The sequence below is a fragment of the Dermacentor albipictus genome, chromosome 2, assembly GCF_038994185.2.
Source record: "Dermacentor albipictus isolate Rhodes 1998 colony chromosome 2, USDA_Dalb.pri_finalv2, whole genome shotgun sequence".
NCBI lineage: Eukaryota > Metazoa > Arthropoda > Arachnida > Ixodida > Ixodidae > Dermacentor > Dermacentor albipictus.
This window is the reverse complement of record NC_091822.1, coordinates 106,020,874-106,036,105: the sequence shown is the minus strand read 5'-3', so window position 1 is coordinate 106,036,105 and position 15,232 is coordinate 106,020,874. Positions and strand designations below refer to the sequence as shown.

General features: G+C 47.4%; 1 protein-coding gene across 4 annotated transcripts in view; it reads left to right on the top strand.

Annotated features, from left to right (window-relative positions):
- Positions 1 to 1,966: 1,966 nt before the first annotated feature.
- Positions 1,967 to 15,232, top strand: part of LOC135914910 (Na(+)/H(+) exchange regulatory cofactor NHE-RF3-like) — a 54,104-nt gene continuing 40,838 nt past the window's right edge. For 3 of the 4 annotated variants that reach the window (XM_065447848.2, XM_065447846.2, XM_065447845.2), the window contains exons 1-3: positions 1,967 to 2,081; positions 5,877 to 6,146; positions 14,085 to 14,342. In XM_065447848.2, the coding sequence (XP_065303920.1) occupies positions 2,052 to 2,081; positions 5,877 to 6,146; positions 14,085 to 14,342 (558 nt within the window). In that variant the 5' untranslated portion in view covers positions 1,967 to 2,051. The remainder of the gene's footprint in view (positions 2,082 to 5,876; positions 6,147 to 14,084; positions 14,343 to 15,232) is intronic. The other variant, XM_065447847.2, reaches the window with a different exon arrangement.

Here is a 15,232-nt window from a genome sequence, read left to right as displayed (position 1 = left end):
TAGTCACTGATTTCTGCACTTGGACATCACTTTTTGTATTCTTTTTACACATTATTTAGACGTTTCGCATATTCAAAAAGCCTTCTAGCGCAGCCTTCTGCGTCGGATTTATTAAAATGGTGCACTTGTTTACATCGACATCTACAGCCGCAGGTCGTTGTTATCGTCAAATATTGTGGAAAAGGTCCATCGCTCATATGAAATAGTGTGAAAATGTTGCAAAACATGGATATCTGCGCATATGTGCCATGTTGGCACACCCTGCGACGAGTCAATATGAGCGGCCGAGCCACTTAAACAACGGCAAATGCGATCTAGATACATATATTACGGGCTGTTAACTCACTGTCGCTTTTCTTTAACTCCATCATACTTACAGATTTAGCGTGACATAGAGCATTATTAGAGAAAACTGCGCTCGCATAAATGCTCATGTGTAGGCCATGTTGTTCTCTCACGAAAACGCGCGGATGCCATCGTTCACACGACGTTGGTATAAATGAGCGAGGTGGTTGTTTATGCTGCTGTATACCGAATACACCGTGTCTTGTTTGCCGCTTGACGCAGAGGCAAACAGTACATTTCTGAAATTGAGAAATGTTTCGGCAAAGCAACACGTGCAGGCCCACCCATATACGTAGCGAATGCGGCCGACAACCTACAGGTACGGTGACGTACAGACGTTGGCACAGCGCTGCCTCGCCGCTTATCGCTTACTGTGTACGTGCCGTGCGAAGTGAAGTGTCGCCGATTTCAAATCGCTAAGGCCAGAATTGAACTATAAAAGCAGTTTCGTTCGACCTAACTGCTTACATTTCACTTCAGGTCCACCGGTAGCGGGTGCACGAACTCGACGGCACCAGGTTAACCTTCGCTTAACAGGATTGACATTGCCTCAGACTTCATGGGCACGGCTTGAGAGGGTTAAAGCTTGTGTATTTCAACTTGGTAGGCGTGCTTGACTCATATTGAGCAGGACTAATTATATAAACAAACGAAGACGCTGTCGCTATTGTGTTGTTGGTTTGACGGCCGATCGCGCAGGGTTCAGTCGAACGATGGTCGGCACGCTGATTTTGCCGGTGCCTTCGACAAGAAATCCTGTCGCAGTACAACTCGCGCTCGTCGGTTGCGTCGTTGTCGACCTGGTATGATAAAAAGGTTTCAGTGACGCACAATAGTCGGTCAATCGTTGGCGTGATCGTCTTGTCGGTCTCGTATCGACCCAGTGTTGCCGCGCCTTACGAGTACGTGCAGTCAGGAACGCGCTGCCACCACCAGCAAGTGAGGACCGACGCTGCAAAAAGACTTCGTCAGCAACTTGATGTACTTAAGTGTAACCCAAGTGTAACGCAGGGGTGTTTCCTTAAATTAGCGAGCCATTCATGAAAGGCGGCAACTACCTGGCTCACGGTGCAGTCCGGACAACTCGGACGATGCCCTGGCCGCTTTCTCTTTTAAAGTGGAGTTGCGGTCTTACGCTACGCACGTTTTCGGCACCGCACCGACGTCGAGCTACCAGTAGAGTTTCAACGCGGTACACGGCAAGAGTGCTTGCAGCAGCGCGCGTCCGAGCGCTTTCTTTTTACGGGGGGGGAGGGGGGGGGGAGGGAGGGGGGGAAGGGGGGCACTTTCGGCGCGCGGTCACACGCGCGACCCTTCCAAAACGTTTCGCGACTAATCCGCTAGGGCAGGGTGCATGCACCGTCGCGCCATGAAAGAGGCGGATTAAATAAAAGATTGATTGATTGATTGATTGATTGATTGATTGATTGATTGATTGATTGATTGATTGATTGATTGATTGATTGATTGATTGATTGATTGATTGATTGATTGATTGATTGATTGATTCCTTTGTCCGATGTGGTTAGACATCTAATTACGGAAAATCGCCGCAAAGGCTAAAGCCACCATCATCGTCACCACCACCGCGGATACCCGAAGAGAAAGAAGAAGCTAAGGTGTGCGCGCTCTCGTTCTGTATTCCTGGGCTATAAGCTCCATTTTGCTAGGAAACAACGTCAGCTGGGTCGTGCTATACCGGGACAATGGACCCCTCATTTCCGTCATCCGTCCAGGTATGCAGTTTTATTCAGAAGTTCCGGTAACATGGGAGGCATAATTAGGGTGGCGATTTGGGCGAGTTGGCCTGAATTCCGGTGGCGCGATTTTCTTCGCCCCGGAAGCGCCATTTTGGTCGCATGCGACGGAAATCGCGGTCGCAGGTGTCGACACCCCCCTCGCAACCCTATGCAGCTGCGACCAAGTGGTTGGTCGCACGTCGCAACGATCGCTGCGATTTTTCTTCGAAACTGCACCGAGACCCGCGAAAGCTATTTCGTGGTTTGTTTTGAGAAATAACGTCGATCGCTCAACAAAACGTTTGCAGACACTTCTTTATCTCTAACCGTTGGCTCAACAAGCCTTGAACTGTGCAACAAACTCATTGGAGTAGTTTATTGCGCAAGCTGTACGTGCTATAAACACCGACACGCGAAAGAGAGAGATAAAAATTCGCGAGCCTGATTCGGTTCTGTAATTTTTATGGATTTGTTGGCACCCTACGTTGCTACTCAAGCGACGCCATTTCGATGCGAAAGCATCAAATTGCCCATTGAGAGAAAAAGCGGGCGTCGGTGGTCTGCAGCAGCGAAACGGCACCTAAAGTCTCGCATTGGCTGCGACGGCAGGTCACGAGTGGCGCCTCGACAAGTTTCCCTTCGCTGCGGCGCCACGTCAGGAGCACGCCTCGACCGAGCAGAGGCGGCGAAACGGAGCACCTCCTGCCGTATCAACGCGCCAGGTGTTGCGTGAGGAGAAAGGGCATCCCCGCGACGCCACGTCTCCCTTGCTCTCGTTCTCGAAAGCCGGTGCGCTGTGCCCGAGTCAGCACCGCAGGCTGATGCTGCTTGCTGGCTCGGGCCGTTATCCGTTATCCGTTAGCCGTTAGCCGTTATCCGTTAGCCGCCATCCGTTAGCCGTTATCGCCTGCTTTCCATGGTGGCCCTATACTGATCCCTCGGTCTCTCGTTGCGTCCCTTACTTCGAGCGATAGCATCTTTTCAAATGCAGATGGTTCTTACACGTCCACAGCTTACAGAATGTGCGTGCGTGTCACGAGGCATAGCATCTTGACCAAAAGGACGGAGGCAAAATTGCTGGTGAGTTTGCACTTGCGTGTATTACCTCATAAACTCATAAGCATATCCCGTCACTAATGCCTCTATAAAATAAGTATGATGCAATTTGCAAGATATACGAAGAGAGTACGACATTTATGCACCTGAATCTTCTTTTTGTAAGTGTGTGAGATGCAGCTCCTTACTGTTTTATTCCATGCTGTGATTCATTGGCATGTGTGCGCAGGCTCCCCAAAGTTTTACTCTGCCGAGCTTGCTCTGACTGCTATTCACCAAAATTCTAATCCGCCGAGCTTGGTCTGGCCCAGATTTATCAAAATTTTATTCATACGAGCTTGCTCTGACTCATATGCACTAAAATTCTACTCAGCGGAGCTTTCTCTGATTCATGCTCGCCAAATTCTATTGAGCCAAGCTCGGTCTGGCTCAGATTTATCAAAATTCTATTCATACGAGCTCGCTCTGACTCATATGCACTAAAATTCTACTCAGCAGAGCTTGCTCTGGTTAACATTCACCAACATTCTATTCAGCCGAGCTTTCTCCGCTCCAAATCCGCCGAACTTATTGCTACGAACTCAGCCTCACGGGTTAGCCCAAGTCTTAGTGAGCTGACGTTTGAGTGAGTTCACCGAGCTATATATACATTGCAAGACATTAAATTTGTAGCCTGTGCATAAACAAAAACTACGTATGAGTCCTTGTTGCATAGACAACGGCAATTGTGCACATTGCAGTTAATTTTGTAGAATTCACCGTTGCTTGAAAGCTTCGCCTTGTGTCGATTCCAACACGTACATTGGATGTTTGCAGAAGGGTTGAAATCGGGGCCAGTTGGTATGTAGTTGAAGGAAAAAACCAGTTGATAGTCCATTCGTTCTGGTGTGAACCCCTTGTCTTGTCCTTTGTGTTTTGTGACTGGTTTTTGCCTTCAACATTGGATCTGCATCATATTTTTGCCAGTGATTCTGGCTGTTTTTGACAATTGCTGGGTGGCCCCATTTTGTGCATTTCAACACAAAGTTGATTAAACGACTGGTGCAGTATATTAAATAGACGTTTACATCACTGCAACTGCAACAATCAGAACATGATACAAACACATGCGTATAGTAGGATACACACGAATGCAAAATTCATGTACAGGCGGAATCGTACTTCGGCCGACTTGGCCCTCATCGTTTGCAGAAAAAGTGCACAAGCCGACACTTCAATGAGGCCACGCATCGTCATGCTACTCGCCAGGTCCATGGGCTATAGGAGAAATATAAATGGAACGTAGCAGTTTTCTTGAGGTAGCAGACACCGATAATCAGGGGGGCCCAAGTTTAATTCCTGCGCGGGTGACCACGGCCGAGCGTGAGCCGACGATATCGGCTTCTTATGGAAGTACGAAATTCAAATGAAACTGTCGTATGTTGCTGACATTCCAGCACCTTTTCAACGGCAAGAAAATTAATCAATATCCCCTGTTTTTAACATTGGACTAACACGGGCAATTCAAGCAGGCACAAAACTTTGCTGATACAATCCACTAGGTAATATCAGCTTACATTGCATACGTGTGCGTGTGAGCGTGATGTTCGTGTGTGTACGTGTATGTTTGTGTGCGTGTGTGTGTGCGTGTGTATGTGCGTGCGTGTGCCATGTATGTGTGTGCATGTGTGTGTGCATGTGTGTGTGTGCGTGTGCGTGCGTGTGCGTGTGTGTGTGCGTGTGTGTGTGCATGTGTGTGTGCGTGCGTGTGCGTGCGTGCGTGTGTGTGTGTGTGCGTAAGCGTGTGTGTACGCGTGTGTGTGTGCCCAAGTGCCTCGAGGGAGACCCTCCACTCCCAGCACGCCCACTTAATCCTGTCTTTCGAAATCCATTGCTTTCAGTGAAACCTGCAAACTGAGTAAGTCGAATGCCTCTAGGACGAAATTGCCTGTATAAAAAAGCACATATTACGTCCCCGCCGAATTCCTTTCTTTCACACATATTGTGAATTCCTTTACAACGAAGATCACTGCAGTGATTGTGCCTGTACAATGAAGTTAATTGATTTGTTGATTTAAGACAAACGCCGCGCAGTGGTGCCACCACTGCCCTCTGCAAACGTCGCCAAGGTGCCTTAGTGGTAACGGTAGTGCCGGCAACGCAGTTAGAGACCATGCGGGTGTCGGAAGTAGTCCTGCTGCACCGCTACAGGAATCGCTCAGCTCGTACGTTGCTTGTTTCAGCGCATCAGTGGATGCGACGGTTTATGAATGGGCCGCCGTTGATGAGGACGTGATCATGTAATTGTAACTGACGACCGACGACGACTTCAAAGCCAAGTAGGGTGGAAAGTGCGCGAAAGTCGACGAAGCCAGCACTCACGAAGACCCTGTAAACGAACCAAGGATTTCGAGGGCAAGGGAGGCGATAACGGCATTCGACGACCTGCTGCTTTAGTCTGCGTAGCTGCGGCGTTTCGCCGTGAAGCATTCCGCGTGAACCTCGGTGCAATAAGCTTGGCTGCAGTCGTACATTCTCTCATAATGTGCGGCAAAAATTAGCAACCTATTTCACTCAGTCGAATTCTTGTTCTTTTCTCTCGGTGAATGTGCTTAGCCTGCTCTAGTGTGACTGGTACGGTGCGTGGCCTTTACAACGAAGTCACTTGTACAGCGAAAGATATTCAGGGCCCCGATCACTTCGTATAGAAGCGATATACATCGCTGTACATTGCTGTTTTCTGCCCCTCTTTTCTAGAGCGGCAGTCCACCACTCTCTTCTGACGAGCCACAGACTACTTCGCCCCGTTCAAGTGGTCCTGCGATTTCCGCTTCCGGCGTGGCCACGTTACTCGCGAGCGCCCCGGCGGCACCCCGCCTGTGTCACTTAGTTCGCTGGCCCGAGTACGACGGCTACGGATTCAAACTGCTGTCCGCGGAGCATGGCCACTTACCGCGCGTGACCGCCGTGGAATTCGGGAGTCCAGCGGAAGCCGCTGGCCTACGAGTCAACGACACTGTCGTCGAGGTGAGACGCCGCCTTGGCTTGCAATGCGAATAGGGTTCTTGGGATTCTTAGAGGAGTTTTTATTTCCGCCTGTCTAGCTATTGTACCAAATCTGCAGGCCAATCCTAAAGATAGTCCCTACCCGCCGTGGTTGCTCAGTGGCTATGGTGTTGGGCTGCTGAGCACGAGGTCGCGGGATCGAATCCCGGCCACGGCGGCTGCATTTCGATGGGGGCGAAATGCGAAAACACCCGTGTGCTTATATTTAGGTGCACGTTAAAGAACCCCAGGTGGTCAAAATTTCCGGAGTCCTCCACTACGGCGTGCCTCATAATCAGAAAGTGGTTGTGGCACGTAAAACCCCAAATATTATTATTATTATTAAAGATAGTCCGGTGTAGAAATGTGGGCGGATCCTAGAGACAGTCTAGTCTAAATATGTTGGCCGATCCTGGAGATACTGCCGTCCAAAAAAAAAAAACTGGCGACTTGGGTGACCTTGTAGAATCTCAGCCCGATTTCTAGAGAAGCTGCTGCTTTCGGGAAATTCCAATAAGAACTTCAGTTTCCTGTAGTTATATCACACATCATAAAGATTTGCTTCTATGCAACCGGTCCGTTAGAAACATCGCCTGCATGTAACTACTACGGGTATGAGGTAAAGAATTCAATTGTGAGGTCTAACGTGCAAAAACCACGGTTTGATCTTGAGGCAAGCCGTAGTGGGGGCCTCCCGATTAATTTCGACAAGGATATTTAAGGTGTCCGAACGCACGTGACACGCGCGTTTTTGCATTTCGCCCCCGTGGAAATTCTGCCGCCACAGCCGGGATTTGAACCCGTGACCTCGCGCTTAGCAGTTCAACACCATAGCCGATAAGCCACCGCGGTGGGCACTACGGCGGGTTACATGGTAAAGAGATCCACATACATTTTACTTTACGAGAATACTGGCCGTTTTCACTAAATGTGACCTTGGTGGCGTTTACAGTTGCCCTTGGGGAACTGTGCGGCAGCACGTTAAGTTCTGCATTCTAACTAAGACACGCTGATTACTCTTCAGAAAGCCTGCATATTTAGTTTACTGCGAAGGCAGTAATTTGTGCACACACTTTGAACTTTCAAGCTTTGTTAATCCAAACGTATAATTTGCCTCTAATTATAAAGAAATATAATAAACGTGCCTTTTTTTTAGTTCATCGACCTCACCGGGAAAGACAACTACGAACATCGTATGGCGCAAAAAAAAACATTGAAAAGGAGGGTTCACTAACTTTTAGCAACGCTTCTATTTAGACCAGGAAAGTTTCATCACAAATTGCACTTAACCCCCATTTTCTGCGAACATGAAGTTCGTGTAAAATGGACTTAGCTTGGTTATATTCGGAGCACAGCTGATAACGGCCGTATGACACTTTTAACGCGATAGCGTTAAGGAGCTCGTGTCGCAGAAAAGCCGGTGTCGTCGGCGTCGGGTGTCGGCGTCGGCGGCGTTGACCGTGAGCGATAAATCACGGCAGGCGCTTCATAAATAAAAAGCAACTTCCAAGATTGGCCCGGTGGGAATCGAACCCGGGTCTCCGGAGTGTGAGACAGAGACGCTACCACTCAGCCACGAGTTCGATGCTTCCAAGCGGTGCAAACGCGCCTCTAGTGAATGCGGTGTTGCCTTCGAAACCAGCCGTGGAAAGTTATACTGCGGTGTATATCGGTAATTATGAACATGTAACGTACAGAAGTCACAATTACACGAGTTGCGAAGTGCGTTTCCGCCGCATTTCTTTTGCGCTTTCCGCACACGCAGAGCCATCTTGCGGCAAACACAGAAGACCCCCTCCTCTCAATGTACGGCGCTGCCCCGACAGGAGGCGCGCCGCGCGCGCATTGGGACCGCTGCCAGGCGCGTCGCGGGACTCCCTCTCCCCTGACGACGCTTCGCCGTGCTTCCGGTTTAGATTACTATCTATCTCTCTGCCCGTGCCGATCACGACGTTTGGCTGGCGTAGATCGTTTCCCCTCCGAGACACCGAGTTCTTTGGTTCGTTTCGTTCGCTCAGGCGCACGTTTCGTTGTCGCGCCGAACGCTGCGTTGCTCGACGTTCACCGCGTGATAGGTGGGCGCTAAGTCCGATGCGGGGCGCATCGTAAGTGATTGCTGTGCCGTAGCGCATTGTCTTATACCCCTTGGCGGGTCGACGGGAACGCTGTCGCGTCCCACTCTTGAAGGCGAAGCTTAAGCGTCCTCCAATTTTTGAACGCTTGCTTAATCTTTTTGCAACGGCAGTATTTCTTGTACACGTATTTAACTTCCCGTGTATATTTGTTGAAAGCTTTCCCACATTTTGATGCCCAATTGAATCTCGATGGCCTTGGTAGTTCAGGCCGGGAAACAGGCTAAATTCTGCGCACTCGTAAAATACTCTTAACGCTCCGGAGCGCTTGCATACGTAATTTATTTCAAACGCTGGAACAAACCCACTCACGCTGAACTGTGCCCATCCATCTCCCATTATCTGTCCCATAGTGTCACTAATCGGAAACAAGGCACCTCGTTTAATTCGCCATGGACACCTGGCAAACGTCGTATAACACATGAAAATAGGAAGAAGAAAAAAAAACAGGTGGAGGGCTCAAGGTGTATTTCTAACGCTCCTAAATAAGTCAGTAACGTCAAAATTTCAGGACACAGCACACGTAAGGTACTCCTACGTTCTGTTAAATATGAATATTGTGTAATCCAGAGTTACTTTGGTGCATTGGGAAACGTACACCCGTGAGCAAAAGTGTGCGTACCAGGGTATCGCGTGATAAAGCTGATTTTTCGCTCTGCGTGTGAAAGTAACTTCAAACAGGAATGCCGTATAAAGTTAGCATTGCGAGCTTTCCAGTGTACCCGTCAATTTCAGTTTATGCATGTTCATTATAAAGAAATTTAGTTTTTTCGGAGACCCTGTGGTCGGTATACTTTTGCTCACGGGTGTACGTAATAACGGCAGCGTGACACTTGCGAATACATGCTTAAAGGGGTCCAGAACCACTCCTCGGGCTTGGTGAAAAAACAGTCTGTGGATAGCAAACGCTGCTGTGAACGTATCTCAGCCAAGTTTTGCAGTAGTGCGCGGCGCATGTACCTCGCAAGCGGAGCGCGAAGCCACTTTTCCCTCAAACGCTTTCTTTTCGCAGAGGCCTGCTTCTCACTCTTTTAGGGATGCTTTATCTTGTAATATAGCAGATTCTCATACGCGGCGCCTATTGGCCAATGGCTGACATCAGTAAAGAAGGGTGTATGAATCAGAGCTATTCTTCCTACTTTTGCTGTGTATATATAATGACGCAGTTGAATAAACAGGGCGAAGTAAGAGAAAATGTTCATTATAAGTTCGATAATAATTACGTGCTTCCGTGCAAAGCCGACTCTCGTCTGCTCACGCTAATCCGCGGTCACCCGTGCAGGAATGAAACTCCGGCCACCCTGCTTGTCGGTGTCGTAGCCCTCGGGTCTCGGTAATTTCGGCTATATTTTTGAACACTCAACTTTCCTATAACCACCCAAAACTAAAGATGAGACCTCACGCACGCTTGCCAGCGCGCGCTTACTCCTGGCTGGTCCTGGCTAGACGCGTTAGCAGATTTCGCTACTTATGGATAGCGCTTCAGTGTACGCAAGGCTGATGTGGCTACTATCCGTCGGTCAAGCTGGAACAGAATAAAGCCAGTCCGCACCAAGTACCACGCATAGACTGGAACATATGATCGGGAGCGGGCATTCAAGCCCTTGCCGTGCGCAAAGCAAGTGCTGCCCATACGCACTGCAGATGTATGTAGCCGCGTTTTGTTACGTAGCGTAGATACCGGAGTCTCCGCGGGATGCCGGCATGCTTCCACTGGCTCATCATACTACGGCTAGCTGAGAACAACCCCGTTTGGCGAGTCGTAGGTGCCAGTATCGGAAATAGTGGCTTCTACACGAAGATCCAAAAATTGGAGGACGCTTGAGCTTCGCCTTCAAGAGTGGAACGCGACAGCGTTCCCGTCGACCCGCCAAGGGGTGTAAGACAGTGGGCTACGGCGCAGCGACTACGCGTCCTGCATCGGACGCGGTGAGCGTCGAGCAGCGCCGCGTTCGGCGCGGCAACGAAATGTGCGTCTGAGCAAGCGACGCACGCCTGAGCCTTAGAGCTCGTTTCTAAGCCAACACCGCATTCACTAGAGACGCTTTTGTACCGCTTTGAAGCATCGAACTCGTGGCTGAAAATAAAGAAAAAAAAAGAACTCGTGGCTGAGTGGTAGAGTCTCCGTCTCACACTCCGGAGACCCTGGTTCGATTCCCACCCAGCCCATGTTGCAAGTTGTTTTTTATTCATGAAGTGCCTGCTGGTATTTATCGCTCACGGCCAACGCCGACGACGCCGACACCGGCTTTTCTGCGACACGAGCTCCTTAACGCTGTCGCGTTAAAATCAAATTTGAACTGCACGCCACGGTGACGTTCAGTACGCGGAGCGTTGCTGGCACGCACAGCTCCGCCGTAGCCTTAGCACAGCAAGTCATTGAAGAGGGAACGGGCGATCCGCTAACGCTATTTCTGCTGAACGCATTGAATTAATTTTTGCTGGAAAGTATTTCTCAAATGGTCTAATATATCACCAAGCGCATTTCTCGGCTTCGCTAAGAAGTGGTTCAGGGTCCTTCGAGAAAATTTCGCAATGCCTACATTTAATTATTAGTCATTATGTAGCGCTTTTTACTTGCAGTTTTTCATTCTTGTACGTTTTCTTTAACATTGGTCTATGACGCAGTTAACAAACTTTTTATTTCTATAGTTGCTTATTCTCAATGTTATCGACAACTTATTGCTGCATTAGTATTTATTATTTGTTTGTGGTTTTTATGTTGCCATGCGAAAAAGTGTTTCTGTTTCTTCTATTTTCCACTCCGGGGTGCTGGGAACTAGTCAAGCTGACTTGTCAGCCTTTTTTCCCGCACCCCCTCACTTCATGAGTGAAATAAAGATTATTATTATTATTATTATTATTATTATTATTATTATTATTATTATTATTATTATTATTATTATTATTATTATTATTATTATTATTATTATTATTATTATTAATCCCTCACGCATTTACCTTCGCACATCAATTTTTCGAGAGCACTCTGCCCGCTGTGACTGGGTTTGATATTGTAGGCATTGGCAATTATGCAAATGCAGCATGCGAAATCTTGGGACGCTCGTAATTCAGTTATATTCGCAGCGCTTGACTACGCAGTTGAAACCTCAGGGTGTGATTGAAATAAATTCTTTCAATTTTGCCTACACATGACCCCTAACGTGTCCCTTTTTTTCGCCAAATGCAAACATTGTGTAACATAGCATGTTGGGACACTGGGAACGTAGCGTCAAATGGTCACATAAGGCTTTCTAGCACATGTTAAATAAATGGTAAATATAAAACATGAGTTCCGTTTAATTTTACAGGCATTTCACTTCTGCCGCAGATATGCCATAGTTTCCCGCATATTTTAGCTTAATGCAATCTGATTGGCAATTTTAGTTATGTCACGTCAGCGGGCTAAAACGAGGGCTCATCGTAAATCACGCTCATAATGCGCCGGAATACTCGTACACGTAATTTATTGCAAAATTCGCATTGGACCCAGAAATCACCCAGTACACGAAACTTAACTTTTGCGAAGTCTAAAGAAGGTGGCTGATTCGATACATCGAGGACTCCGGCCGAACTTCGTATAACGCATGGGAATCGGCGAAAGAAAAAAATGGAGGGTTCAATAATTATTTTTATAGCCCCTAATAAAGCCAGGAAGGTAGATATTGTGCAACACTCGATATTTTCCTCATTTATACTAAACATGAAATTTGTGTAACGCACAGTTCTCTCGCTACAATGGGAAACGTAGCTGATAACGGCCGCTTGACACTTGCATAGACCGGCCAAATATATATTTTTTTTTCTTGCAAGAGCTGCATTTGTTTCACACGAATTTAGCTTCACATACATATTTGCCATAGAGGAGGTGTGCCAATTTCGCCAAGTTTTATGTTCGTGGTAAATGCACTTATTTCATGGCTGCGGGCTAAATACGGCGCTACTGGTACAACACACTTATAACATCCCGTAGCATTTGAATGCGCAATCTATTTCAAATACCGCAATTGGGCCACACATTTCTAAATTTGCCTACGCATGAGCGATAACCTGTTATCCCTTAATTGTAGGGAAATATAAGCAAGGCGACTTGTCTAGGTCACCGAGGTCACCGAAGCTACCAACGACGAACCTCCTATGACACATCAAAATACGGAGAAAAAGCTATCATAGCGTTGCCATAAGGGCGAAGCAAGGAATGTGATAGCAACACGTTAGAATATTACATGAAGTGCAAGACTTGTAGCTGTAGTGAAAGTATGAATTGAAGTAAACGTAAAATGACTAATTAAAGATATGCTGTTGTGCTAGGGGTCCTCGGTTTGAATCCTGCCATCGGACAATCCTGTATCTGTTTTATTGACGCCAATGTCTTTCTTAGCGACTTTACCCCCGCTTTTCCGTATCCGATATGTTTCAAACCTCTTCCCTGGGCCTATCCCAGATGTTGTTCACGGCTGTGCCAGTAAAATTACATAATTTTCAGGTTTGAGCTCTGTTATTGTTTCGCGCTTTTAATATTTAAGTCTGAGACAAAGTAAGATAAAAGGAACGTGCTCTCGCTGTCTTGTTTCATCTCCTTTGTTTGCGGGCTGCCATTCTCAAAATTCTGAGGAATAAATTTGCCGAGAATTGACGACCGGTGTGAGCAATTTTAGTAAGGGAATGGTGTGGCAATAGACCCCGCGTGTACCGCACGTCACATAACATGACGTGGCGTATAACCCACAGATGCCTAAATATATACGGAACCCCACGGCGGCGACGACGGCTTTGAGTGTCCATATATTTACTGTCGCAATAAAACGAGGGTTCAGTAATTCACTGCCTTGCCTTTATGTAAATCAGGAATACAAAAATATCAGCACACATTGCAGTCAACGTTTCCCCTATTCCCTCCGAACTTGAATTTGGCGTCTCGTTCAATCGTTTTAGGACTTTGGGAAATATTGCGTGTAATGGTAGTCTGACAGAGTGGAATGCTCGAATAAGTGACTCTATACAAAGGCTGTAACAGGATGAACGCATATAGCTCACCGCGCGCGGAATGCTTCGTACTTACACGAAACATCAACATTGTGCCTCGCAAAATTCACCATGAAAATTGGGAAACAGCTACGGTATGGCGTGTACAACGTATAAATATTTTCAGAGGAGGCTATTCTGTAACTATTTTCAAAGCACATAATTATTCTAGACACTTCATACTTTGGGGCACACGTCACCCATACAGTTTTGCCTAGTTTCTTCAAATATAAAATGTCTTCCGTTTATGGCCTTTCTACGAAAGAGAGTAAACCTTTTTAAGCATTTCATATAATGCTTTTAAACGGGCCGAAAACGATAGTTTCTCAATTGTCATTTATTCCCAATTTCGTGAATTCATTTCAAAATTAGCCTCCTCATAGCCCCTAGCAATACCTACATTTCCTCTATAATAGTGGATTTGTTAGTGATCTTTTTTTTTCACATAAAACCGTGAAAACCAGCTTATAATTTTTTTAGCGCTTCTAGTCGCATGAAAAGCTTCGCTGCAAAATATGAGCCATTCGCATTGGTGTGTACCGCTCTACAATGAGCCTCTTTGACAATAACTTGGGTCACTGTGCACCTGCCACCAAGTATAGTGACTCACTTCACGGAACCTGTTAACAGGAACCACATGGAACCTGCTGGAATATTTTGTGTGTGTGTGTGTGTGTGTGCTCGTTAGTACCACTCGTCCCACATTGAGTCTGCGGCTTCATACGCCACACGTATTTCGCCCCCACGCGCTTCTGCCACGCAGGTGAACGATGCTAGCCTGGAAGGCCTCGCACACCAGGAAGCCGTGCGGCTGGTCAAGTCGATACCCAACGAGGCTCACCTGTTGGTCGTGGACGACGAAACCGCGGCCTGGTACAAAAGACACGGCATCGCCATCCGCGCAGACCTGCCCAACGTCGTCCACACGAGCTCCAAGGTGTCGTCCACGAGGAAGCCGCGCAGGAAGCAGGACGGAACGGCGTCCATCAGCAGTACGTCCTCGGGCAGCATGACTCCGGCCGTGAGTGTTGGTCGCACCACGTTTTAGGGCGAAGCTGGCTCTCTACGACATTTTCCAGGGTGACCGAGGTGGTGTTCTCGGCATCAAAGCGCCAGTCAGATAACAGCCAGTAACAGAATTTAGGTTCAAGCCCCAAATTATTTTTCTTTAAATTTAATTACCGCATAAAGCGAAATATAAGTCGAGAGGTCGACCCTTCACCTTAAGGGGACAAAAAAAGAAAGAAAAAAATGAATCACCTGAACGCGTTCCACTGCCGGACGAACACGTACGAAACTTCTGCACAAAGTGCGCACGTGCGTGCTCAAGCTCTAGATGCACTGCACGCGAACAGTTCTTTTATTATTATTTTTTACGGCCGCCAATACGGCGCACTTCTTTTAGAAAACCTCGAACTGACGTTTAAAAGCCATATTGCTGTTCTCTTCAGGGAAGCCCACAATTTTTATGTTGAACGCCGCTGAAAACTCGATCCATGCAGCTACTCATGAGACAAAAAAACTCACACACGTGGTTCATTATAAGCGCGTAAACAAGAGACACCGACAAGAAAGAAAATATAAAGAACATGGTCGCAGTCACATTTTGATACCCATGGATACGGTGCCTAGATGGCTAGGAGTGACGTGGGTGTTGTTCAGCGCTTCTCCGCGTCATGACGACAAACATGGTGCTGCGGGTCGTGTGCTGCTGTCATAACGTTGTAGTGGAAATGTGCCGTATTTACCACTGTATTTCAACTGGAAACTGTCTAACAGTGACACCATCGACAATCATGAATTTCTGAATGCAGCAGAGCTGTGTCACTTGCGAAGGTCAACGTACTTGTGTCAGCTTTTGTTTACCGGTGTGAGAGGCAAAATACATAGAGCTCTTAACGCTGTTTTGTT